This window comes from Equus przewalskii, chromosome 14 (assembly GCF_037783145.1).
Source record: "Equus przewalskii isolate Varuska chromosome 14, EquPr2, whole genome shotgun sequence".
NCBI lineage: Eukaryota > Metazoa > Chordata > Mammalia > Perissodactyla > Equidae > Equus > Equus przewalskii.
Window position 1 is genome coordinate 1,640,349 of NC_091844.1, and position 25,966 is coordinate 1,666,314.

Sequence of the window (25,966 nt, forward strand, 5' to 3'; positions counted from 1 at the left end):
CTGCTGAGACATCCACTGATAGCCTGATAGGGGTTCCTTTGTAATTTATTTTCTTCTTCCTGGCCACTCTTAATATTTTTTCTTTGTCATTCACTTTTTTTGTGTGTGTGAGGAAGATTGGCCCTGAGCTAACATCTGTTACCAATATTCCTCTTTTTGCTCAAGGAAGATTGTTGCTGAGCTAACATCTGTGCCAATCTCCCTCTGTTTTAGGTGGGATGCTACCACAGTGTGGCTTGATGAGTGATACTAGGTCCACGTCCAGGATCCGAATTTGCAAACCCCGGCCTGTTGAAGTGTGCCAATTTAACCACTATGCCACCAGGTCTGCCTTTCTTTGTCATTGACTTTTGACAGTTGTAATATAATACACCTTGGAGAAGGTCTCTTGTGTTGTGATAATTAGGAGTTCTATTAGCTGCATGTACTTGTATGTCCAGTTCTTTCCCCAGATTTGGGAAGTTCTCAGCTATTCTTTCTTTGAATAAGCTCTCTATTCCTTTCTCCCTCTCTTCTCCTTCTGGGATACCCATTATCCTTATGTTACTTTCCCCAATCGAGTTGGGTATTTTTTGTAGAATTTCTTCCCTTTTAAAAAATCTTAATTCTCTCTCCATTTCCACCTGAATCATTTCTAGATTTCTTCTTTAAGCTTACTAATTGTCTCTTCCATATGGTATGCTCTATTTCCAATGCTTTTTACTTTATTTTTCAACTCATTAATTGTATTCTTTATCTCTAGAATTTCTGGGTTTTTTTTTAGAGTTTCAGTCTCTTTGGTGAAGTCCTCCTGTTCATTAATGTTTTCCTGAGCTCATTGAACTGTCTGTCTGAGTTTTCTTCTGACTCATTGAGTTTCTTCATGACAGCTAGTTTGCATTCTCTGTCAGTTAGATTGTAATCTTGTTTGACTTCAAGTCTGGTTTCTGGAGAGCTGTCCTTCTCCTTCTGTCATTGTCCTTCTGTTCTGCTGTATTACTGTAGTTCTTGATGGTGCATGATGACTTGATCCTCTACTGGTGCATTTGTGGTAGCAACCACCTTTCTTATTTGGGTGAGGCTTTTGTTACTTTGATTCTGAGCTGCTTCTGGTTGTATTTGAGAGCCTGCACTTTCAACGCTCCACTGCCGCCTTGTGCTGCTTGTGCCTCTGAGGTTTCTGCTGCCTTGCTGCTTATCGTGTCGCTACAGTCTCAGGTGTCACCACTGGGGTCACCAGGCTGCAAGCACTTCTGCTGTTCCTGGGTTGCCTGGGTCTTGTGTTCCCCAACTGGTTGTCCTTGGGCTCTCCATGTGCTTGAGTGCTGCTGCCACCTGCACCACCTGTGCTGTTGCCCCCAGTTTATCTGGGGATGCTGGTAGCATCACTGCCAAGAGTACTGGGTCAATGAGTATCACCGTTGCTTCCAGGGATCCGGGTAGAACCAGTGTTAGGGGTGCTGCCATTGGCAGCTGGGTCACGGGTTCTGCTGTGGCTCCTGAAGCCTCCGGTTGCAGATGCCACCTGCCACTGCTAGGGGAGGGGCAGGTGCTACACCACGAGTGCTGTTGCTGCTCCTGCAGCCTCTGGTTGCCAGCACACACTGGTGTGCTTTTTTTTTTTTTAAAATTTTTAATTTTTTTTTCCTTTTTCTCCCCAAAGCCCCCCAGTACATAGTTGTATATTCTTCGTTGTGGGTCCTTCTAGTTGTGGCATGTGGGACGCTGCCTCAGCGTGGTTTGATGAGCAGTGCCATGTCCGCGCCCAGGATTCGAACCAACGAAGCACTGGGCCGCCTGCAGCGGAGAGCGCGAACTTAACCACTCGGCCACGGGGCCAGCCCCGCACACTGGTGTGCTTTTTGAACCCTCAGGTCAGGGCATCACTGCCCCTGCTGGTGTATCAACATTGGATGTAGCCCTTGCTACTGGAAAGACTGGGGTTGCTCCTGGGAAAGGTGGGCTAGGTCACTGGCACCACTGTTTCCTGGAGCCTCAGGTCATGGGCACTACCTGCCACCACTGAGGGGGCACGGGATAAAGCACAAGTGTCACTGCTGCTCCTACAGCTTCTGGTCACTGGTGCATGACAGTGTGCTTTTTGAAACCTCAGGTTGGGGCACCACCACCCCCGCTGGGGATATCCACATTTTGGCTGCTGTCCCCACTGCTGGAAAGACTCATGTTGCTGCCTCGGGATGGGGAGGAGGCTGTGTCACTGGCACCACTGTGTGTCCTGAAGCCTCGGGTCTGGTATGCCACCTACCACGACTGGGGTGGCAGGGACTAGGCCACAAATGCTGTGTCTGCTGCAGCCTCTGACTGCCAGTATGTACTGGTATGCTCCTTGAAACCTCAGGTCAGGGCACCACTGCCACTGTCGGAAGCATCTGCATTTTGGAACTCTGCCACTAGCTAAGAGGGAGAGGGCTGCCCCCCTAGGTCCACTGCCTTCCAGAGGTCCACTCCACCCACCTTTTTATGTATAAATGCCTGGATCTCTCAGGCATTCTAGTGTGCTGTGGAAAGAGTCATTTGTCAGTCAATGAAGGGCCCACTGATTGTAACTTAGGGAAGAGACAAAGGTAGCAACTTACTCCACCACAACTTCTTCACTCCTGAAATCACATTCTTCTGTCTCTTCTTTCTGTTTCCTGTCCTACTTGCCTCCTCAAAAAATCACAGTGCGTTTGGATCCCTGTCGCAGTTTCCGCTTCTAGGGAAACTCAAGTAAAATATATTGTTTTTCCTAATTCTGTCTTTTCCTCTCATTCAAGGTATTAGCCACCAGCTTTTGAACTTCAAATTTTAAGAGCATAATTGATTGATATCTGAGTTCTATTCGTTTAGAATTAGCTAGTGCCTGTTATGAAAAGAGACCTTAGCCTTTTGGTCCTAGAGGAAGTAGGGGAGAGGGATCCGATGGAGATATGCTCCCTTATCTCCTAAATACTGCTGCATTTCTCCTGCCTTTAGGCTTTGTCTGCTGCTTTTGTTCCACTGGGTCTTGAAGGATTTCTCGGTCTCAGGAAATCTCTGAAATATGTATCCCTGAGGTTTGAGAAGTAAATTATTAGTAAGGCAACCTTGAACTTTTGGGTGATGGGGAGACGGAATGCTAACCATGTGGCACATAGTAGATGTACTTTGCGGTCAAGGACTGGATTGTTGTGAAATACCCAAGGCCTCATATCCCTACTTTCCTCAGTTTTTCTGGGGCTCCATACAATGTGGTTTTGTTTTTCTTCTCTGTGATCCTGCTGCACCTTTCAGTCTATTTTAGTGCATATCACAGTTTGCTTGATAATGCAGTTTGCCCATGCCTATGCTGTGATCCCCTACTAGGCTGCGTCTTTCTTGGGGGAAGGAACCCTGTTTTTAGAATCTTTTGATGTGCTCCATTTCCCAGCATGAATAAAGTGCTCAATGTATGTCTGTTATCAAATGAACAGAGTTGGCATTTTTGTTGAGTAAGATTGTACTGCATAGAACTTTTGAAAGAAATGTTTTAATTCGGAGAAACAACAAGATGGAAAGAGGATATATAGAAGGAACAGAAATGATTAAATGTGTATTATATTATATATTACATGTTCATTATTGAAATTCACCTAAACTCAAAAAATATCCAGAGAGAGAAGAAGAATGTTGAATATTGATGCAAGATTACTGAAGTCATATTGGGGTTAATCCAAAAAGCAGATCAGAAATTCAAGACCAAAGAATGCCTAAGTTATTGTTTAAAAACTTTCACATCAAGTTACACAAACCATTAGTGGTATGTGAAAACAGATTTCTCTTCTACTTCACAGAGGCTGGCAAGAGAACAAGTCTTGTTCCCTTGCTCTGATTTTTAGAGTTCCATGCAGAATGACAGAGAGGTATCAGCCATATTTTTCTCATAGTCTTCATTAAATCGCTTGTTCTGAGTTTCAGTGAACTGATTTTTCCAATCTCCTATGACTCCTAAAAAGAGTAATGTATAGCACAATCAGTGATATTTTCATGAACTTTGACCATTTTTCATTTAGATATCCCTGTCCTCCAATACTTAATTTCCTTACATAGACATTAGCCCATTGTTCTCCTGATATTGAGTGAGAAGTGAAGCTACAGGTAAGATTGCTCCATTTTGCAAATGAGGTATTTGTAAACAGAAATCTTTATTCTGAAACACGTGGGGAGGGGCTGAAATCCAGACCTGGGTTCTCTAATTCTCTGCATTACACTCTTGAGTGCTCTGATCTACTGGTAGTTTCTGAACCCTCATTACCTCTAACATTCTATTTAAGTTAACTGGACTAATTTTCTTATCCTCTCTTTAGAAGTCACTGAAGGGCTGATGTGAATGGCTGCATCCTCAGAGCATTCTCTGGTCCTATCTGTATCTCTAGTTCAGGCAAAAATTCTAGTTGAGCACAAATGAGAATTCTCCTTTGCAATCTAAATTATCATTGCTGTTAGCATATAATTAAATTAAAGTAATAGAACATGAAGGAATGGCAGGGTTGATTAACTTTGTTTCATGCTTATATAATAGAATATTCAATTATTTTTTTAGCTTCAATAACTAAAAATGATCAGAAAACCCATAGAAAGCTATTTCCCTTCTGATTGCTCCAGGCTGTCTCATTCATCTAGTCTCTTTGAGATGTGTAATGTTATTTTCATGTGTGAAGTGCAAATTTGCTTAGTTTTCTAGAGATGATAAGTTATATGATTATATAGTTTATCGATTGGCTTAGAACAAAATTAGGTGACCAAGTGACATCAGGAAAATGGTGGAGTAGGAGACACCAGCCTGTATCCATACACAAAAAGCAACTGTTGGACAGCTATCCATGACAAAAACAGCTCTGGGAAGGCTTCAAGAATCTAATTAAGAACCTGAAGCAACACAGTGGATCAAAAACAGAAGATAACCATAAAGGAAGCTCACTGAGGAGACTGGCATAGCTGAGATGTCTGAAGATGGCTAGGAACAAAGAAGGGTGGGAGCTATCACTATCAGACATGCAGTGGGTTTCATTGTGGTCCCCAGTAGCCTGCACCCTAGCAGACCTCAACAATCCTACAACAGCCGTAGACTCCCTGTAGCTGTCACAGTGGAGGACTCTATAGTATTTGTTAGCATGGACCCCAGTGGTTTGCTCTGCAGAGGACTCTGGCACATTTCCCCACCAAGGTAACCAACAGCCATTGCCACTGCAGACCCCCTGGAGAGGGAGATACTGCTGTGTTCCCTCCTCTCCAAGAAAGAGCTGTTGTCGTGCTGCCCTGGGACCATGGCCTCCACTCATCTCAACTCCACGCATGCCCTGGATGCCAGAGCCCCCACCAGTCCGTGTATGCCCACTCTCCATATCCAGGCCCCATGACCACTTTGCATGCACCTGCACTCTGATTCTGGCTCCATGGCCTCTCTGCAAGCACACACACCACAGAAACCAGACCCACTACTCCAGTAAGTGCATCTGCACCCCAGGCCCCAGAGCCACAGTCGCTCTGCAAATGCTTGCACTCTGGACTCTGGCTCTGCAACTGCTCCTAGAGTGCCTACATTTAGGACACCAGAGCCACTGTCATGATGACCATGGACCTTGGAGCCATTGTAGCCCTGTAAACTCCCATGCTTTGGGCCTTTGTTCCATGGCTGCTCCATGAGGGCCTACCCATCAGATACTGGTACCACCACCACCACTACCACAATTGCACCTGTAAACCACATTCAGAGCAAAGAAGGATCTCTTTGGCTACAACTTCCCTTGAGGAGAAAAAAGAGATCAAGAGTACCCTAGCAGCCTTCAGTGCTGAAGACCTCCAGAGCTCATGCTGCTACTGTGGACACCACCAGTCAGAATTGCTGAGAACCTCTGCAATCTTCACTGACACTGCCCTGAGCTGATGGAGCCACACAGAGACCATGCTACTGTGCCCGACCTGGAGCTGGAATTGCTGCACCCCACCTGGCCAGTGACCTCACACACACCCGTAGGTGAAGATCTTTCCCCACTAAAACCAAACCACAAAGTCTGGAAGAGGTGTCTACTTAGCAATATGCAGACATCAACACAAGGCTACAAGAAATACAAAAAATCAAGGAAACATGATGTCAAAGGAATGCAATAATTTTCCTAACTTATCTCAAAGAAATGGAGGTGTATGAGTTGCTGGATAAAGAATTCAAAGTAATTATTTTAAGGAAGCTCAGTGAGCTACAAGAGAACACAGACAACTCAAGGAGATCAGGAAAATAATACATGAACAAAATGAGAATTTCAACAAAGTGATAGAAACCGTAAAAAAGAAAGAAATGGAAATTTCTGGAGCTGAAGAATACAATGAATGAAGTGGAAAAAAATGCAGTAGAGAATGTCAACAACAGATTTGATCAAGCAGAAGGAAGAACCTGCAAACTCAAAGAGAAGTCATTTGAAATTATCCAGTTAGAGAAACAAAAAGAAAAAGAATTAAAAAGAGTAAAGAAAGTCTATGGGATTTATGGGATACCATCAAGAAGACCAGTATACATACAAACTATAAGAATACTATAGGGAGAAGAGAGATAATGGCTTATATATCTTTAAATAAGATATTAAAGATATAATGCTGTGAAACTTCCCAAATCTTGGGAGAGATATGGACATCCAGGGAAATGAAACTCAAAGGTCCCCAAACAGTTTCAACCAAATGAGGTCCTCACTGAGACACATTATAATCACACCATCAAAAATTGACAGAGAAAATTTGAAAGCAGCAAGAGAAGAGACTTATCACATACAAGAGAACCCCCATAAGGCTATCAACAGATTTCTCAACACAAACCTTGCAGGCCAGGAGAGAGTGAAATGATAAATTCAAAGTGCTGAAAGAAAAAAACTTGTCAACCAAGATTTTTTTATTTGCCAAAGATGTCCTTCAGAAATGAAGGAGAGAAAAGACTTCTCCAGACAAACAAAAGTTGAGGGAGTCAGTCACCATTAGACCTGCCATACAAGGAATGCTAAAGAGAGTTCTTTAAGATGAAACAAAAAGACACTAATTAGTAACATGAAAACATATGGAAGTAAAAAACTCACTGGTAAAGCTTAGTGAGATTCAAAATACTCAAACAGTAATGGTAGTGTGTAAATCACTTTAAATCTAGTATAAAGGTTAAAAGACAAAGTATTAAAAGTAACTATAACTACAATAATTTGTTAATGGACATAATGTAAAAAGATGTAAATTGTGACATTAAAAAACAAAATGTGGGGGAGAGAGTAAAAACCATAGAGTTTTATAAGCAATCAAAGTTAAATTAAGCTTAAAATAGACTGTTATGTCTATAATGTGTCTTATGTAAGCCTCATGGTAACCACAAAGTAACAACCTATAGTAGATCCTCAAAAGGTAAAGGAATCAAAGCATAACAATACAAAAAAAATCATCAAATCTCAAAGGAAGACAGGAAGAGAGGAAGAAAGGAGCAAAGGAACTACAAAAGAGCCAGAAAACAACAAAATGGCATTAATAAGTTCTTACGTATCAAAAATTTATTTAAATGTAAATGGTTTAAATTCTCCAATCAAAAGACATAGAGTGGCTGAATGGATAAAGACCAAGATCCAACTATACGCTGCCTGCAGGAGACTCACTTCAGCTTTAAGGAATAGACTGAAAGTGAAGGGATAGAAAAAGATATTCCATGCAAGTCAAAACTGAAAAAGAACCAGATGTGGCTATAATTAGACAAAATAGACTTTAAGTCAAAACTGTCACAAGAGACAAAGAAGGTCACTATATAATGATAAAGGAGTCAATTCATCAAGAGGACATAACAATTGTAAATATATATGCACCCAACATCAGATCACCTAAATTTATAAAGTACATGCTAACAGATCTGAAGGGAGAAATAGACAGCAATGAAATAATAGTAGGGGACTTTAATACCCTACTTTTAACAATGGATAGTTCATCCAGGCAGCAAATCAGTAAGAAAACATTGAACTTGAATGATAATTTAGACCAAATGGACTTAAAAGACATATGTGGAATATTCCATCTAACAGCAGCAGAATGCACGCTCTTCTCAAGTGTATATAAAACAGTCACCAGGATAGATCATATGTTAGGTCACAAAACAAGTCTTAAAAAATTTAAGAAGATAGAAATCATATCAAGTATATTTTCCAACCACAAAGGTATGAAACTAGAAAATGATAACAGGAGGAAAACTGGAAAATTCACAAGTATGTGGAATTTACACACTCCTAAACAACCAGTGGGTCAAAGAAGAAATCTAAAGAGAAATAAACAAATATTTTGAAACAAATGAAAGTGGAGACAATATACCAAAACTTATGGGATGCTGCAAAAGCACTTCTAAGAGGAGGTTTATAGTGATAAATGCCTATATTAAGAAAATAGAAGGATCTCAAATAAACAACATAACTTTACACTGGAAGGAGTGAGAAAAAGAAAGAAAAACTAAGGCCAAAATTAGCAGAAGAAAATAAATAACAAAGAGCAGAGCAGAAATAAATGAAATAGAAACCAAAAAAATAGAAAAGATCAATGAATTGAGTTGGTTTTTAGAAAAGGTAAACAAAATTCACAAACCATTAGCTAGACTAAGAAGAGAGGACTCAAATAAGTAAAATCATAAATGAAAGAGGAGACATCACAACTGATACCACAGAAGTACAAAGGATCATAAGAGAATACTGTGAACAATTATACACCAACAGATTGGATAATCTAGAAGAAATGGATAAATTTCTGAAAGCATACAACCTACCAAGACTGAATCTTGAAGAAAGAGAAAAGGTGAACAGACCAATAACAAGTAAGGAAATTGAATCAAAAATAAAAAATCTCTCAAGACAGAAAAGCTCAGGACCAGATGGCTTCACTAGTGAATTTTACCAAACAGTTAAAGAAGAACTAATATCAATTCTTCTCAAACTCTTCCAAAAAACTGAAGAGGAGGGAACACTCCTAAACTCATTTTATGAGGCCAGCATTGCCCAGATACCAAAGCCTGAAAAGGACACTACAAGTAAAGAAAACTACAGGCTAGTATCCCTGATGAACATAGATGCAAACATCTTCAACAAAATATCAGCAAATCAAATTCAGCAGCAATTAAAAGAATCATAAACCATGATCCACTGGGATTTATCCTTGGGATGGCTCCACATGCTCAAATCAATCAATGTGATAGTCTACTAACAAAATGAAGGATAAAAATCATATGATCTTCTCAAAGATGCTGAAAAAGCATTTGACAAAATTCAGAGTGCATTCATGATAAAAATTCTCAATAAATTAGGTATAGAAGGAATTTATCTCAACACAAAAATGGCCATATAAGACAAATCCATAGCTAACATCACATTCAATGGTGAAAAGCTGAAAGCTTTTTCTCTAAGATCAGAAAGAAGACAAGGTTGCTCAGATATGCCACTTCTATTCAATGTAGTACTGAAAGTCCTAGACAGAGGTATTAGGCAAGAAAAAGAAATAAAGGCATCCAAAATGGAAAGGAAGAAGTAAAATTATTTCTGTTTGCGGTTGACATGATCATATATGTAGAAAACCCATAAAGACTCCACAAAAAAGCTGTTAAACAAATTCAGTAAAGTTGAGGATACAAAATAAACATACAAAAATCAATTGCATTTCTATACACTAATAATGAACTATCTAAAAAAGAAACTAAGAAAAAAAATCCCATTTATAGTGGCATCAAAAAGAATAAAATTCTCAGGAATAAATTTAACCAGGAAGCGAAAGATCTGTACACTGAAGACTATAAGATATTGATTAAAGAAATTGAAGAAGACAAACAAATGGAAAGATATACTGTGTCAATGAATTGTAAGATTTAATATTGTTAAGACTTCCATACCACCCAAAGCAATCTACAGATTCAATGCAATCCCTATCAAAATTCCAATGGCATTTTTCCATAAAATTGTTTGGAACTACAAGAGACCTCAAATAGCTAAAGCAGTCTTGATCAAGAAGAAAGATGGAGGCATCACACTTTCTGATTTCAAATAATATTACAAGGCTATAGTAATCAAAACAGTATGGTAGTGGCATAAAAACAGACCCATAGACCAATGAAACAAACTAGAGAGCCCAGAAATAAACTGACACGTATATAGTCAACTAATTTTCAACAAGAGTGCCAAGAATACAGAATGGGGAATTCTTCAATAAGTCTCTTCCATAGGTGGTACTGGGAAAACTACATATCCACATTCAAATGAATGAAATTGGACCCTTATCCCATACCATACATGAAAATGAACCACAAAAGGCTTAAACTTAAGACCTGAAACTGTAACACTCCTTGAAGAAAACATAGGGGAAAAAGCTCCTTGACATTGGTTTTGGCAATGAATGTTTGGATTTGACATTAAAAGCATAGGCAACAAAAGTACAAATATACAAATGGGACTACATCAAACTAAAAGCTTCTGCACAACAGTGGAAACAACAAGGTGAAAAGTCAACCTACGGAATGGGAGAAAATATTTGAAACCAAATATTTACAAGGAACTCATAGAACTCAATACCAAAAAAAACAAAAAACAAAAAAAGGTAACCAGATTAAAAAATGGGCAAAGGACCTGAACAGACATTTTTCAAAGGAGACAAATAGCCACAGGTATATGAAAAGATGCTCAACATCTCTAATCATCAGGGAGATGAAAATGAAAACTATAATAAGATATCACCTCACACATGTTAGGATGACTATTATCAAAAAGTTAAAAGATAGCAAGTGTTGATGAGGATGTAGAGAAAAAGGAACCCTTGTGTGCTGTTGGTGGGAATATAAATTGATACAGTCATTACAGAGAACCTTATGGAGTTCCTCAAAAAATTAAAAATAGAACTACCAGTTTGATCCAGCAATCCTGCTTCTGGGTTATATCCAAAGAAAATAAAATCACTATCTCAAAGAGATATTTGCACTCCCATTTCATTGCAGCATTATTCACAATAGCCAAGATATGGCAACAGTCTAAATGTCTACTGACAGACGAATGGATAAAGAAAACATGGTATATATAGGGGAATATTATTCAGCCAAAGAACAAAATCCTGACATTTGTGACAGTGTGGATGAAACTGGAGGACATTAGGCTAAGTGAAATAAGCCAGACACAGAAAGACAAATACTGCAAAATCATTTATATGTGGAATCTGAAAAAAAAGTCAAACTCATAGAAATAGAGTAGAATGGAGGTTACCAGGGTTTAGAGAGTGGGGCAAAGGAAGAGATGTTGGTCAACGGGTACAAACTTTCAGTTCTAAGATGAATAAAGTCTGCAGACCTGATGTATAGGATGATGATTATAATTAATAATTTATTACATACTGAAATTTGCTAAGATAGTAGATTTTTAGAGTTCTAACTCTGCCACCAAAATGGGTAACTATATGGGTGGTGGATATGTTAATTATCTTGACTGCGGTAATCATTTCATAATATATGCACATATCAAAACATCACATTATAAACTTTAAACATATATAATTTATATTTTTCAATCTTACCTAAATAAAGCTGGAAAGAAAAAACACCCAAAACTCAAAAAACTCCTCCATGCATAGTATGTTGCTGTGCATATAAATATATATGTATTTGGACAAATAGACTGTAAACTTTTTCTAATAAAAAACAAAAATTAGGTTCAATCAATGGTCAAATTAGAAAATTTCTTCTTTGAGCCTTAGAGTTATGCTTATTTCATCAAACAAAAGTCACTAGAATATTTATTTCATTTTCCTAAAATAATTACAACTTCACAGATTTTGTCTCCATAAGGAGTCAGCAGTGTGGTAGCATAGGACGTAATCTGGGCTTGTGGCTGAAGGTCCTGGTTTTGGCTGGGCTTTGACTAAGTAGCCTCAAAGGTCCCTCTGTTCTGGCTCCTGAGGCCAAGAACCTTAGCTTCTGTCCTCCAGGATGTGTGGGGAGGAAAATTAGCTCCCCAGAGATTAAAGGCTTTACTTGAGACAGATTTTTTGGTCAAATACTTTTTGAAGCTCTGAGTTAAACAGAATTGAACAAGCTTCTTTTCAGAAACTTTAATATGCTTCAAAGCGGGCCAGATACAGTGTGTGGACTTTCCCACAGTTCTATGATTGTGAAACATGGGCTACATGAGCTTTCTCTCAGAATAAGGCCTTAAAGAACTCACTTCAGGGAGCATTATAAATAGAAATTCACAGATCTTGAAGGTTAGAAAACCATTTATGAACCAATAATTCTTTTTTCTTTTCAGAGGAAAGACAGTCTGTACACATCACCTTTTCTCATGAATGGAGAAAGATTATGATTCATTCTAACTTCATTTATGTAGTTGGTCATGGGGTTCTTTTTCATTACATCAAATGAAGTATTATAGACAATTTTGTCTAAAATCTCTTCTTTTAGGTCCTTCCCCAGGAATTCCATCACTTTTCTAATTTCACGTTTTGGATCCTGTCAGGGAGAGTAGAAGAAACATAGTAGATTTTTTCTAAGTTAAAAATATAACAATAGTCAAACCTTAGGGAATTAAGCATGGGAATAATGGTTAAAACATTTAAAACCAATCTTTTACAAGCTTCTTAGTTTATGCTTAAAAGTAATTCTGGGGCCGGCCCCGTGGCCGAGTGGTTAAGTTTGCGTGCTCTGCTTCTGTGGCCCAGGGTTTTGCAGGTTCGGATCCTGAGTCCGGACATGGCACCGCTCATCAGGCCGTGCTGAGGTGGCGTCCCACATGCCACAACCAGAAGGACCCACAGCTAGAATATACACCTATGTACTGGGGGGGCTTTGGGGAGAAGAAGGAAAAAAAGATTGGCAACAGATGTTAGCTCAGGGCCAATCTTTAAAAAAAAAGTAGTTCTAACAAGTTATGCTTATTATTATATGTAGATTTATGAATGTCAAATCAATAAACATGCCAATTTAAAGTGCAATTATATTAAAACAATTCTGTTTTATCACGTGCTATAGCTGATGCTAAGGGGATGTGCTGACAAGTGTTTCAACTGGGAAGCTTATTATTTTACTTCACTGTTACAGGTCGCAGATGAAGTATTTGGGAGAAGAGGTGGCTGTCTTTCAAAATAAACAAGACACGTTCCCTCCTTGTGATTGGAGAAGTAATGGTGGAGCTCACGGGGCTCTGGCGTGGTACAGAGGGGCTGCGGCGCCTCCCTCTCTTGGCTTCGCTTTGACGTCTGCTGATTCTGGATTTGGGCTTATTTCTGACTCTGGGCCTGTTGGGGATACCTGTTTACAGATGGACCTCACGAGAGTCCTTTACACTCTGAGATGGCTTCCTGCCTCTTCTGGAAGTGAAGACAAGGGGTCCAGTTTGGTGTGGGTGTTGGCCTGTTTGGAGGTCTCCAGGCTGCTTCTCGCAGGTCTCCCCTCTCCTCACGCAGCTCTGACTCAAGTTTGAAAGTCCTTTCCAACCTGGTTGAATGTTTCCTGCGGGTCTCTCAAACAGGCACAAAGCCAGGGGAAGCAGGGGCTACACTGACACTCAGGAAAGCTGCAGAGAGCAAGGATGAACCGAAAAAGGGATCTTGACCCAAGCCAAACAGATGGAAAGAAATGCATGCTGTCTATCCGGAGGGGAAAGAGGAAAGAGAGGCTGTGGCTCATGAAGGACATGAGTTGGTTAGTGATCCACGTCATAAACCGAGGCTTGAAGAACCATGGACCAGCCAGGGCTACACTGTGCCATAAATTTATTTTACGTATAAACTTATGAGACAGACTTTGAGCCCGGGATTACACATGCAAAGGATGTTGCTAATGGGGAACTTTTATTTAAAATGACAAAACTAATATTTTAAGAAGGCAAATAAATCAAAGCAGTGCTATTCTCCCTTACTAATTCTTTCCTGTCCAGATTCCTAATTCTTTTCCTTGGAAGTCAGAACAAATAATGGGGGAAGGTAGAGATCCTGGAAGAAGGAGCCTGGAGAGCTAGAGAGGGAGAAAGCTTGGAGCTCAAACAGGAGATCTATTCCAAGCTTCTGGATGAAGCGAGAATTGACCATGGAGCTCAGTAAGCCCTGCAGAGAGGCCAGGCTGCCTCCTGTGCAGCGTGCTAAGTGCGGCACCGGAACTGTGTTTGGAATTTCTTACGCCACATGGCAAGGTGGATGGAGAAGTTTAAGCTGGCATGCAAAATATTTTACATAGATCAACTTTTACATGTTACTTTTCTTCATTTCTATCAGGGATCTGTAACTCTAAGAAAAGAATACTATAAAGTCAAGATTCAAGTATATTTCTTACTTTCATCATTTCTTCGTAGAAAAGATAGAGAATGGGGTGACTGTCTTTCTTCCTCCACCAGCCCTTCACGTGGTCATACCAGGACCCCCATACCACTGAAAGGAAGACACAAAATGCATTTGGGCCATGAGATGGGGTGAGTAGGAAAAGGCAGAGAAGAAAATGAGTTGTTTCCTCAGAATACAAATGGAAGGTGTGGTCACTGCTGCTCTAGAGCAGGAGGACTTACTTTTCACACCTCTTATATCCATTTTCTGGATGACTTGTCTTCCTTTTGGAAGCTGGCAAGATTTCTAGAGACTGCTGCATTTGAATCCCAGCTCTGACACAGCTGTGTGATCCTGGGCCAGTTACTTAACCTCTCTGAGCCTCAGGTTTTTTTAATCCTCATTTCTGAAAGAGAGTCAATAATAGTACCTACCTCATAAGGTAACATTAGAACATATTAATTTATTCCACAGAGCCTACTGTGTGCTCAGCACTGTTCTAGGTACTGGGGATAGAGCAGTGGGCAAGACAGGTGGAAAACCTGCATCTGGAAGTACACCTTGTAGGGGAAACACACGAGATAAATGTGAAGTATGTAGTGTACTAGATCCTAATGCATGCTTATGAGGAAAAATAAATCAGAAGGAGAGGGTAAGTGTTGGGTTTATGTAGGAGGTTGAAATGTTCATAGGCTGGCCAGAGAAGGGCTCCTTGAGAAGGCAATATTGAGCAAAACCCTGAAGAAAGAGAAGGAAAGTGCCCTCCTGGGTGGAAGGAACAGCAACGCGAAGCGCAGGGGCAGGAGGCGCCTGGCGTCTGAGGTATAGCAAGGAGGCGAATGAGAGTAGCACAGAATGAGAGAGGGGCAGAGGACTGGGAGGAAAACGTGAGAGGAAGGAGGCCCAACCCTGTGGGCCTTATGGGTTACAGTAAGGGCTCTGGCTCTCACTCTGAGTGAGATGGGACAGTGTTGGTGGGCTGTGAGCAGAAGACTGAGGTGGTCTGACTTCCCTTTTAACAGAATGCCCCTGATTTCTGTGTTGAGAATAGACTGTGGGTTGGCAAGGGCAGAAGCTGAGAGACAGGGCAGGGGCTCTTCATTTATCCAGGGAAGATATGATGGTAGCTTGGACCACGGTGGCAGAAGTGTTGAGGATTGGTGGGATTCTGAATGTATTTTGAAGGTAGGGTTGGCAGATTTGCTGATGGATTGGATGGGGTGTGCAAGACAGAAAGAGGCTCAAGATAAGTTCAAGATTTTGAACTGATCTGAGCAACTTAAAGGACGGAACCACACTTAACTGAGATGTGGAAGCCTGCAGGAGGAGCAGCTTTTGGAGGAAAGACGAAATTTGGATCTGGACACGTGAAGTCTGAGATGCCTTGCAGACATCAAAGTGGGAATGTCAGCAAGGCAACTGGGTCTATGCACCTGGAGCACAAGGTGGAGACTGGGAATAGAGGTGTAAATCTGGGAGTCATCAGCAGACAGATGACAACGAAGAGATGAGATGACTGAGATCGCCCGAGGAATGACTGTAGGTAAAGAGAAAGGAGCCAAGTGCAGGGGTCTGGGAGATAAAGAGAAACCAGCAAAGGAGGCTGAGAATTAGCAGTCGGAGAGGTATGAGGAACACGGGGTAGGGATGGTGTCCTGGGAGCCAGTGAGGAAGGCCTTTCCAAGAAGAGAGAGTAACTGACTGGGTTAGATGATGCTGTGGGTTAACTGAGACAAGGACTGAGGACTGGCCGTTGGGTGTAGTAATATGGAGGTTGCTGGTGACCTGGGCAAGTTTTGGTGGTATGGTGGGGTGACAGTGGAGGAGAGAAATTGAGGATAACAAGTGTGAGTCAGTCTTTCAAGGCATTTGCAGTAAATGGAATGAAAGGAAGGGAGCAGTAGCTGGGGGTGGGGAAGGTAGCATCAATAGAGTGATTTTTCATTTCTCTTTTAAGATAAGAGAAGTAACAGCATGACCGAATGATCTGTGGCATATTAAAGCATTCGTCTGGTAGTACCTAGGACTAGTAAGTGTCTGCACGTAGTAGCTGCTCAATTGAGTTTATCTAAATATTCATCAATGCTTTTCCTCCTCCTTCTATCACATTATCCCTTCTGACAAGTTTGCCTTTCCTATGCTCCGTTTGACAGAAAGCATCTGAAAGTCTCTCTAATGCTAGGTTGTCTGATTAAGAACACTTCACCCCTCCCACACCCACTGATAGTTTCCAATCGTTAGGGAACATCTGTTTAGATTTTGTCTCTCTTCTAGCATATGATGTAGTTAAAAGGTGATGACCTTTCCTGTTTTGTCTGAGACTGTGCCAGTTTTATCACCTAAACCCCAGTGTCTCAGGAATTCCCTCAGTCTGGGACAAGTTGGTATGGTTGGACACTCCAGATATAGGACCAATCCTCACTTTGGCAGAAAGTACTCAAGCTACTTCAGCTGGTTAAAATGTTCAGCATGGTGCCTGGCGCTGAGTAAGACCGTAATAAATAGAAGGAGATGCTGTTACTGTACTTCTGAGTTTCACCTACCCCATGTCTCATTCTGGTAGCCCTGAATCTGTTTCATCAGGAGTTCCCGTGTGTGTGTGTCTATGTGTGTAGAGGAACACCCTTCAAGGCTTTGACTTCCAAGCATCTCTCCACGGGTGTACAACTTATCTCATGCAGGACAGGGAGTTGGAACTACACTCTCAGCTCTGATTTAGAAACAGCCATTTATGCACCAGCCCTGACCCAGCTTCTCACAAACCCCGTGCTCTCAACTTGTTCAATCAGGTCACTTTCTTGTGGCTCACTCTTTGTCAAAAGGCATTCTGACCTCATTGTTAGGACATCCACAACAAAATTTATCAAAGGCATTAAACCAGTACAAATCCCTCAAGGTACAAATAGATTTTTATCAAAATGTATCTCATATGGGGCAAATTGCAATAATAATTTTTGTCATTTTGGATTATGAAAATCAAATGGCAATTAAAGGTATCATAGTCCCATACTTGACTGCTGGACTGTTACTAATGGAAAGGAATACTTTATCAAATTTATTCACAATTATTTTAGAGGAATAGGACTTAAATATAGGAGGACTGAAGAGGGCAGTTATTTCTCCGTAGGACAATATAAACGATAGCAAAAAGAGTTTCAGTTATAAATTTTGAACTTGAATAATAAAGTAATTGAATGCAAATGTTTAGATTTTAACCACGCAAAGCTGCCAATTCAATTTCATACTGCAAACCAATTTGACATTATATTTATATTATACCTCCCAAAAGGTGTAACCTTGAAAAGGTTTGCTTAAATCGCTTTTTCTAACTTTTGAAATATCTTTTTATTATGAAAGTATACAGGAGTAGAGGGAATAGTATGTGAACTTCTATGAACCCATTACCCAGCTTCAATAATTTAATCACTTTTTGGTACTCTTTAGGCTTCTTTAGGAGAAGAGTTGAGGTATTAAAAGCTCTAGCGTGTTTGAGATTGAGAGAAACTTCAAGAAACTTGTAGTAACTCGGTTTTGATGCTGGAAGCATGATTAGCAAGGCCATGCATTTCTGCACATGATCGTTTGTGATTGCAAAGTGTCGTGGGCCACCATGTCACCAACTCATGGTGGTCCTGGTTGGAAAACTTGCATATGTACCCAATCTTTCTCTCCAGTTGAACATGTAGGCTATTGGAAAGATGTCAATATGGCAGCTAATCACACAGGGTTTGAGCTTGACTAGACCCGCCTATGTTCTAATTCTACTTCCTTCTCTTACCAGCAGGGTACTCATATGTCACTCAAACTCACTGAGCCTCAGTTTCATCACCTGTAAGTTATGGATGTTATTACCATGCTTTAAAGATTAAAGAAGTTAACGCATGTAAAATATTTAGCATAGGCTTAGAGTTGGAACCATCTCTTCTTATAGCTAGTTACAATACTCTTTTGACTTCATTTAGTGGATGTATTGTCATTGGAAGCAGATCCACTGACCACTGATGATAGGTAGCCAGGGCCATGCCACATCTCTCAAGGATGTTGCCTCCAGTCCTTCCCCCACCAGACAATCAGATCTCCTTCTGTGGGTGAATTTTATTTCCCACAGAAGGAGAATTTTATGGGGAAGCCTTATCCTCTGCAGATGTAAGTGAAGACTGGTTCCTTCTACTTGGCTTACCTTTGCCTGCCAGGAATGTTTCAAAATACTCATCCCAGCTTCCTGGGTCAGGGAGTCCTTTGTTCATCCTTTGAAAATAGTAGTAGGACACCATGTTGTCCTTGGCATTCCTTGCCACATAGATTATCTAAAGTGATGAGAAGAAATGGAAGAGACAGAATATAAATGATAAAAGGAGTTAGAAATTAGGCATTCAATTTGCATCCGTGTTCACACAAACCAAATTGTAAAGGCTGTGAATACATCTTTGTTCTCTTCCACTCATCATCCAGCAGGCAGTATAATCTTGTAAACGTGCAAATCTGATCAGGTGGCTCCCCTGTATAAAACTTTTCAATATCTGTACATTGCTCTTAGGATGAAGTTAAAAATTCTTGTCCTGGTGTACAAGGCCCGGCATGATCTGGCCCTGGGCTAGCTCTCCAGTTTCCCCTGCTCATTGCCCACAGCCCACATTTACCCTCCCTCTTTCTGTAGTAGCACTTTCTTTTGTGGCTCTTTTCTAATGTTTCTGGCCATCCTTTTTTCAGTGCATCCTGTTCTGCCATTCCTCTCTTAAATCAGGACGTTTTAAACTGATGAACATCAAGAAAACTGTGTGTCTCTGTAAAATAATATGCAAAATTTTGTGTAGCTGTGCACTTGGTGAGAAGTGGAGATATGACTTCCTTTACGTTTGCAATGGGTTTTGTGATCACTAAAAGTTTAAAACTAATTTATGTGTTGGTTTTCTTTAGAGCTCTGCCTGGGTCCTACGTTTATTCTCGTTTTGTTAGATTTTCCTGGTTTTTTTTTTTTTTTTTTTGCCATTTTCTTCCATTGCTGTAAATTTCACTTATTTATGACTCACAAATATGTTCCTAATACATGCCTCTCTCCTAAGTTATAGCCTTATCTGTCTCCACCTGAATGTTCTGCAGGCTTTTCAGATTCTATGGGCTCAAAATTCAATTAGGCTTCACACAAACTTTCTCTTCCTCCTTCAATGTCTCTTTCCATTAATGGTACCACCATCAACACAATTAAAATGACAAAATCATACTAGATGCTTATTTTTCCACCTCTTCCTGGCCAATCCTTGATCAAGTCCTGTAGATTCTGCACATTTGGAATTCATCTCCTTACAGCCTCTGCCTCAATTTGAATTTTCCTGGTTCTTTCCCTGACTGTTGCCATCATCTCCTCATTAATATCCTGCTTTCAGTCTTTCCCCAGTTCTGTTCACTCCTCCACACCACCATGTGTGGTGTGTGTAACTTACCTTACAGTTTTTCTCCCAGAAGGATGGAGGTAGTAGTTGCACTGGAAGATGAGTTTTCAGTGTCCTTGGGGAAGGCATTGCATTTGCCTGGTCAATACCTAAAACATTGTTCTGGCTTATTCTTTAATTTTTTAAAAGTTTTTATTTATTTTATTCTTTTGAGGAAGATTAGCCCTGAGCTAACATCTGCCACCAATTCACCTCTTTTTGCTGAGGAAGATTGGCCCTGAGCTAACATCCATGCTCATCTTCCTCTACTTTATATGTGGAACACCTGCCACAGCGTGGCTTGATAAGCTGTGCATAGGTCCACACCTGGGTTCCGAACTGACTAACCCCGGGCCGCCAAAGTGGAGCACGCAAACTTAACTGCTCCACCACTGGGCCCTCCCCAAAAGGTTTTATTTTTTATGCAATTGATTTCGTCAGGTTTTTTTCACTTGTGGCTTCTGGGTTTTATGTCATGTTTAGCACTTTCTCATTCCTAAATGATAAAAAACATTCTTCCTTGTTTTCTTTTAGTACTTTATATTTAATTTTGTATGATACAATCTTTGATACATTGGCCTTCACTTGGTGTCTAATTTACTATTGAGTCTTCCTCTCCGTTTCTCATCCCATTAACCTCCAATAATTACAGCAGGGCCTCTCAGCATCAAGGGGTTGTCGACACAGATGCAAATGAGGACACTGAGACCACGTGCTAGGATTTAGGTTACACACTGATCATCTAGATGGTCCAGAACATGCCTACATTATATTTTTAAATTACCATTCAGATAAATAATAGTTAAGAAATTGTTGTAGAGGTCTTGAGGACTTAAAAGGATGTCTCCATGGATGGCCTCTAAGGTCAAATCCAAATTACTTAGTGTAGTTTAGAATACTCTTCAAAATCTGTCCCTAGTTATTTTTAACTCCAATTTTTGCCACTTTTCCCCAGGCACCCTGGTGTGACACCGACTGAGCAGTTTTAAAAACGTGACACGTTAGGCTAGTTCAAAAAAAAAAAAAAGGAAAGACAATGAGCATTAGTTTGTTAATTCATTTTCCAAAGATGTGTTCATAAGTCACTTGTTTTCAGATTGGATTAGCATTGATTCCTGTAGAAGCAGCGTTATTAAAGATGACCAGGTTTCCAAGCTGGTCCGCTACAGTCTCTTTAATTCCATCCTATACCTCAGAGACATATACCTAGAGTAGTCCATACATATATATTGTGTGTATATATATACATATATATATATATATATATGGCTTAGTGGTTAAGAGCATGGACTTTAGAAACAGAACTCCTGAGTTCAAACCTTGGCTCAGTTACCTATTAGTTGTAGACCTTGAGCAAATCATAACCTCTATGTCTCAGTTTGTTCATCTGTAACAGGGGTATAAAGAGCAGCTACCTCACAAGTGTGTTGTGAAGACTAAATGCATCAATACATGGAAAGTGTTTAGGATAATGCCTGGCACATGGTAAGTGCTATGAAAATCTTAGCTATGACTATATTATTTATTAGTTTTCCATGGAAAGTACATTATGAATTCTCACTCTGGACACTGGGGTCCTTAGTGCCAGGCGTCCTTGACATGGGCACTGAGGTCTCACATGGCAAAGTACAGCCTCTGTTGGGGGAGGAGGAGTGGGCAGATATTCCTTGTCACTTGTAACTCATTGACACTTCATTTAATAGAGAGATAGTACCTCTGTATTGTTAAGAATTAGGGCTAATTAAGTTTTTAAGTGAACAGACCTACCAGGATTTGCACAAGAAAAGATAACTTTCATCCAGCATTTAGATTTGGGACCAAAAGGAGTTTCTGTTTTTCAGCGTGTGGTAGACTTTCAGACTCTCAACTCCCAAATTGTCCATCTTTCTGTGAAGATTATGATTTTTTAAATTGGAGTCTTACCAGAGCATGTTGGTTTTACCCACTCCAGGAAAGGCTGTCGAAGTTGAATGGGAGCCCGCCTGCTCTTCTTAATGTCTCCATCGTTCTGTATCAGATCGACAATTTCCTGTGTCCAAGTGGTTCCTGAAAGAAAGCAGAACAAAGAACCGAGGAACTGATTATTGATTTTCTGAAGCTCACAATTTAGAAACATCTGATGCTATAAAAAGAATTAATTTGTCTATCAATATCTCACTTAAGTTATTTACTACGTTGAATTGAAATAAACTATTAAGATGGTCTTTTCCTCACCGGAAAGCTTAAGGGAAGAACCAGGACATTCATTTTTAAACTCCAATGATGTACTTTTAAAAAATCTGAATATGCATTAATATTTCTAGAAAATGATAGTACAAATAATTATTATATATAGCTATAGGGGTTAATTTAAAAAATATCTCCTTTTGGGGAAAATCACAGAAATTCCCAAACACTCGCTTCTATTATTAAACCCTGGCTGCTAATCAATAATCTTATTTCCCCTCTCTGGTTACTTTTTTTAGAATCATGAAATTCATCCAATGCCGATAACGTGAAAAGGAAGGAAAAATAAGGATCCCAAGTAATCCACAAACTGGAAAAAATCTAGATTGAATGGATTCCTTTTTAAAAGGCAGAAATTTCGTGTAATATTAAATTGTGACTTCTACAAGAGGGTTGAATTAGTTTTAAATGGAAAAATAACCTTTGCTACATTTGGGGATAATGTTTGTTTCTCTCTGAGGCCTCATCTATGGTCTCCTTCCTGATTCTGGGGGTTCTCTCAGCCCTGAGCACCCTTGGCCTCTGCAGTGTTTACCCTTCCAGGACGTTTCTCCCCATTTGGCTTCTGAGACACTTGGCAGAACTGGTCTTGTGTCTCTGGGAGGAAGCCTGGTTTGGATGTGTGTGGGGCTGTGGAATCATAGGGATTTTAATCCTATCTCTGGGAAGTAAGAGTGGGGTGGTTTTGGATAAATTATGTAAATCCACCCAGCATCAATTATTCTCCTGTGGTTTTGAGAATTAGAAGAGAAAACAGACAGAACCCAGCTTACAGTAGGCACTAAATAAATAAGTGTCTTAATTTTTTGACTGTGTTGGTGCTAATATACCTGGAGGGCCAGAGCCAGTACACAGGAGATGATCTTGCTCAGGTAACCCCTGGGGAGGAAGGTGCTATTCTTGTCATGGTGCCCTCATGCCAGTTTCCCATGATCCTGGCTCCCTCTTCCCTAGTACCTTGATGGTGGTCCCTGGGTGCTGTCCCATGGCTCCTCTTCTAGATTATTCTCTGGTACCACATCTACTCAGCTGTTAATTGGTTCCCACTCTTCACTGAAACTAATTTCTCCTTCTGCTCTCCTGGAATCAGAATTAGCTTCATCCTTGAGCCTTTTGTTGCCTCCTGGTCAGTTTATCATCCTAACTCCATAGCATTTGATTCTGCCCAATCCAGGCTGCTTTGGGAACAGTAGAGAGCCCTTCTCTGCATAGGCTGGCTCTGTTTCCTTTCCTGGACTCTGAGGGTGGCTGAGCTTCTCAAAGGAAGTCATGTGTGCCCTCTACCTGCAGACTCTACTTACGGACTTAGTTTTGCTGTCGTAAATGCTGTAAGCATCTCAGGAAAAATAGGCTCCCTTGGTGCTTGGTCCAGGCCACACAAGGGCTTCTGCTGGACTTCCTTGCCTCACACTCCAGACTGGTCCTGCAACCCAGCCTGTTGACAGGGTCCCTCACACCATGACTTGTACTCACCAGTAACTACCCTCTTTAGCCCTAGGAGAGCTGAATCCCACTAGCCTATGCTCCTAGAGTCATCACTGCTGCCTGACTTCCAGTGAAATCTGATAGCTGCCCTCCTATGGACTCTACCTGCTTGCTGGCATCTTCCAAGATATGGATGTTGACCTGAAAAGAATCTCAGCAAACCATGACATGGCTCAGGCAAGCAGTGTCTGGAATTATGCCCTACAGCCATATATGGAGGATTGTAAAGGGTTTAGGATGTGTTGCTCACATTTTCCTTCTGAACAGAAGTGTTTATTCTCCCAGCTTCTGGGGCTGCTGCTGGCAGATAGCCCCCAGTTATTCATCCCTCTCCAGGATCAAGGTCACGCCCCTTTCCTAGGCAGCTTGCATCCAGTGACTGGCTGACAGTGTTCCTCTCTCCCCAGCTGGGATGGCACCAACTCTGAAGGAACATCTCGGCTTCAGAACATCCCAGGGGGTTGGGATGAGGCTTTTTTGGGGACTCAGTTGAATGTCAACTTCTCCCTCTGCTCAATCCCTCTTCCTTCTCTTCCCTTCCAGAGTGATCCCAACAGCACTCCCCATTAAACATTTCACACACTTATTTCCGAGTTGGAGTCTGCCTCCCAGGGCACCTGACCTCTGACATGGACAGAAAAGGGGCGGATTTGGGAGAGATTTAGGATTATGATAGGTTGACTTAGGTAAGCCAGGTAAGTAGCAGATGGGAGCCTGGAACCTCATCTGACCTTATTTGGAGTTGGGGGTCTTTACAGAAGAAATAAAGTTACAATGATGTCATTAGGGCAGGCCCAAATCTAATAAGACTGGTATCCTTATGAAACGAGGAAATTTGGAGACAGGTATGTATACGGGGAGAACGCTGTGTGAACATGCAAATGGTCATCTGCAAACCAAATAGAGGTCTGGAACGAATCCTTCCCTCACAGCTCTCAGAAGGAAGCAACCCTGACGACCCTTGATTTCTGACTTCCAGCCTCCAAAACCGTGAGACGGTACATTTCTGTTGTTTAAGCTGCCCAGTGTGTGGAACTTTGTAGTAGGCCTAGCAGACTTGCACCCTCCCTTCATAATAATCCCAGTAGTTCAGAGTTTCTTCACTGTACAGTACTTCCCCCTTATCTGTGGTTTGACTTTTTGCGGTTTCAGTTACCCTTTCTCAACCATGGTCTGAAAATATTAAAAGGAAAATTCCAGAAATAAACAATTCATAAGTTTTAAACTGAGTGACGCTTTGAGGAGCAATGATGGAATCTCATGCCATCCTGTTGCCAGGTATGTGAGTTATCCCTTTGTCCAGCGTGTCCATGCGGTGTATACCACCTAGCATTAGTCACTAAGTGGCTGTCTTGGTTATCAGATTGACTGTCAAGGCATTGCAGTGCTCGTGTTCAAGTCACCCTTATTTTACTTAGTAACGGCCCCAAAGCACAAGACCAGTGATGCTGGAAATTCGGATATGCCAAAGAGAAGCTGTAAAGTACATCCTTTAAGTGAAAAGGTGAAAGTTCTTGACTTAATAAGGAAAGAAAAAACTCAAATGCTGAGGTTGCTAAGATCTATGGTAACTATTATTACAGTATATTGTTATAGTGATTTTGTTTTATTGTTATTTTTGGTAATCTCTTACTTGCCTAATTTACAAATTAAACTTTATTGTAGGTAGGTATATATAGGAAAAAACAAAGTATGTATTGAGTTTGGTAGTATCTTTAGGCGTCCACTGGGGGTCTTGGAATGTATCTCCCGTGGATAAGGGGAGACTACTCTATTTCCCTCCATCTAAATTAGGACCCACCAATATTCTCTCATTACGCCCTCTATGTTTCCTTCTTAGCCCTTATCACATGTTGTAACCAAAGATCTGTGTAATGCTTTGGCTAATGGTATAATGTCCTTTTCCATTTACTGGATTATAAATGCATGCAGGGTGGAGATAATGAACATTTTCTCTATCACTATGTCTGGTGCTAGTCTCTGGTATTTAAAAGATTCTTGGTAAATTGTTGAATGAAAGAAAAAAATGACTAGGATAAGTGTTTTGACCTGAGGAAACTGCTTTGGCTAGTTATATATTTTAAATAAATCAAGTACTCTATCTCATAAAAAACCTTTATAGTTTTATAGAGAAATTTCAGTTCCTTTGCCATTCTACCTGATTTATAGGCAAGAACATTGCCTTCCTCCACTCTTAAACTTTACCATATTGTCCTAAAAATAGCCGACACATGCTCTGACTTGCATTCCCCCTTCTCACGTCTCTTTACGTACCTGCTTTGGGATAGGAAGCAATGACCAGATCATCAGGCTTGGCCTGGAAGTTCCAGACTTTATCCCAGATGTTGCATACGTTCTTTGCTAGCATAATCCCATCTACTTGGGAAACTTCTCCTCGGGGTAGCAAGGCCCAATCTAACTCCCTTGTCTCCTCCACCTTATCCTTAGCCATTGTCTCCATCTTGGTCTTGGGCACCAGCAGGAGAAAGTGAAAAGCAAGTGAAAGTTAGGATTCACATAGGTTTATATACTCAGTGCTTTGGGCACAGAGC

At 40.7% G+C, this 25,966-nt stretch overlaps 1 protein-coding gene and 1 long non-coding RNA gene across 2 annotated transcripts in view; one reads left to right on the forward strand and one right to left on the reverse strand.

The window, feature by feature from the left end:
* Positions 1 to 3,468: 3,468 nt before the first annotated feature.
* Positions 3,469 to 25,909, reverse strand: LOC103539978 (sulfotransferase 1C4-like). The gene is made up of 7 exons (XM_008506453.2): positions 25,689 to 25,909; positions 21,627 to 21,749; positions 19,716 to 19,813; positions 18,455 to 18,581; positions 14,288 to 14,382; positions 12,295 to 12,469; positions 3,469 to 3,945 (listed from the first exon to the last, which is right to left on the reverse strand). Exons 1-7 carry the CDS (start codon positions 25,873 to 25,875, stop codon positions 3,833 to 3,835), a joined length of 918 nt encoding a protein of 305 aa, XP_008504675.2. The 5' UTR covers positions 25,876 to 25,909; the 3' UTR covers positions 3,469 to 3,832.
* Positions 24,628 to 25,966, forward strand: part of LOC139075500 (uncharacterized) — a 70,333-nt gene continuing 68,994 nt past the window's right edge. Inside the window, exon 1 of the long non-coding RNA XR_011525877.1 lies at positions 24,628 to 24,692. This is a non-coding gene — a long non-coding RNA (uncharacterized lncRNA). The remainder of the gene's footprint in view (positions 24,693 to 25,966) is intronic.

Coding starts and splice junctions, on each gene's coding strand:
- LOC103539978 (XM_008506453.2), bottom strand. CDS start 25,875: ATGGAGACAATGGCTAAGGATAAGGTGGAGGAGACAAGGGAGTTAGAT. Junction 19,814..21,626: donor GGTAAAACCAACATGCTCTG/GTAAGACTCCAA, acceptor ACAATGTTTTAG/GTATTGACCAGGCAAATGCA. Junction 14,383..18,454: donor AACATTCCTGGCAGGCAAAG/GTAAGCCAAGTA, acceptor TCTTCCTTTCAG/TGGTATGGGGGTCCTGGTAT.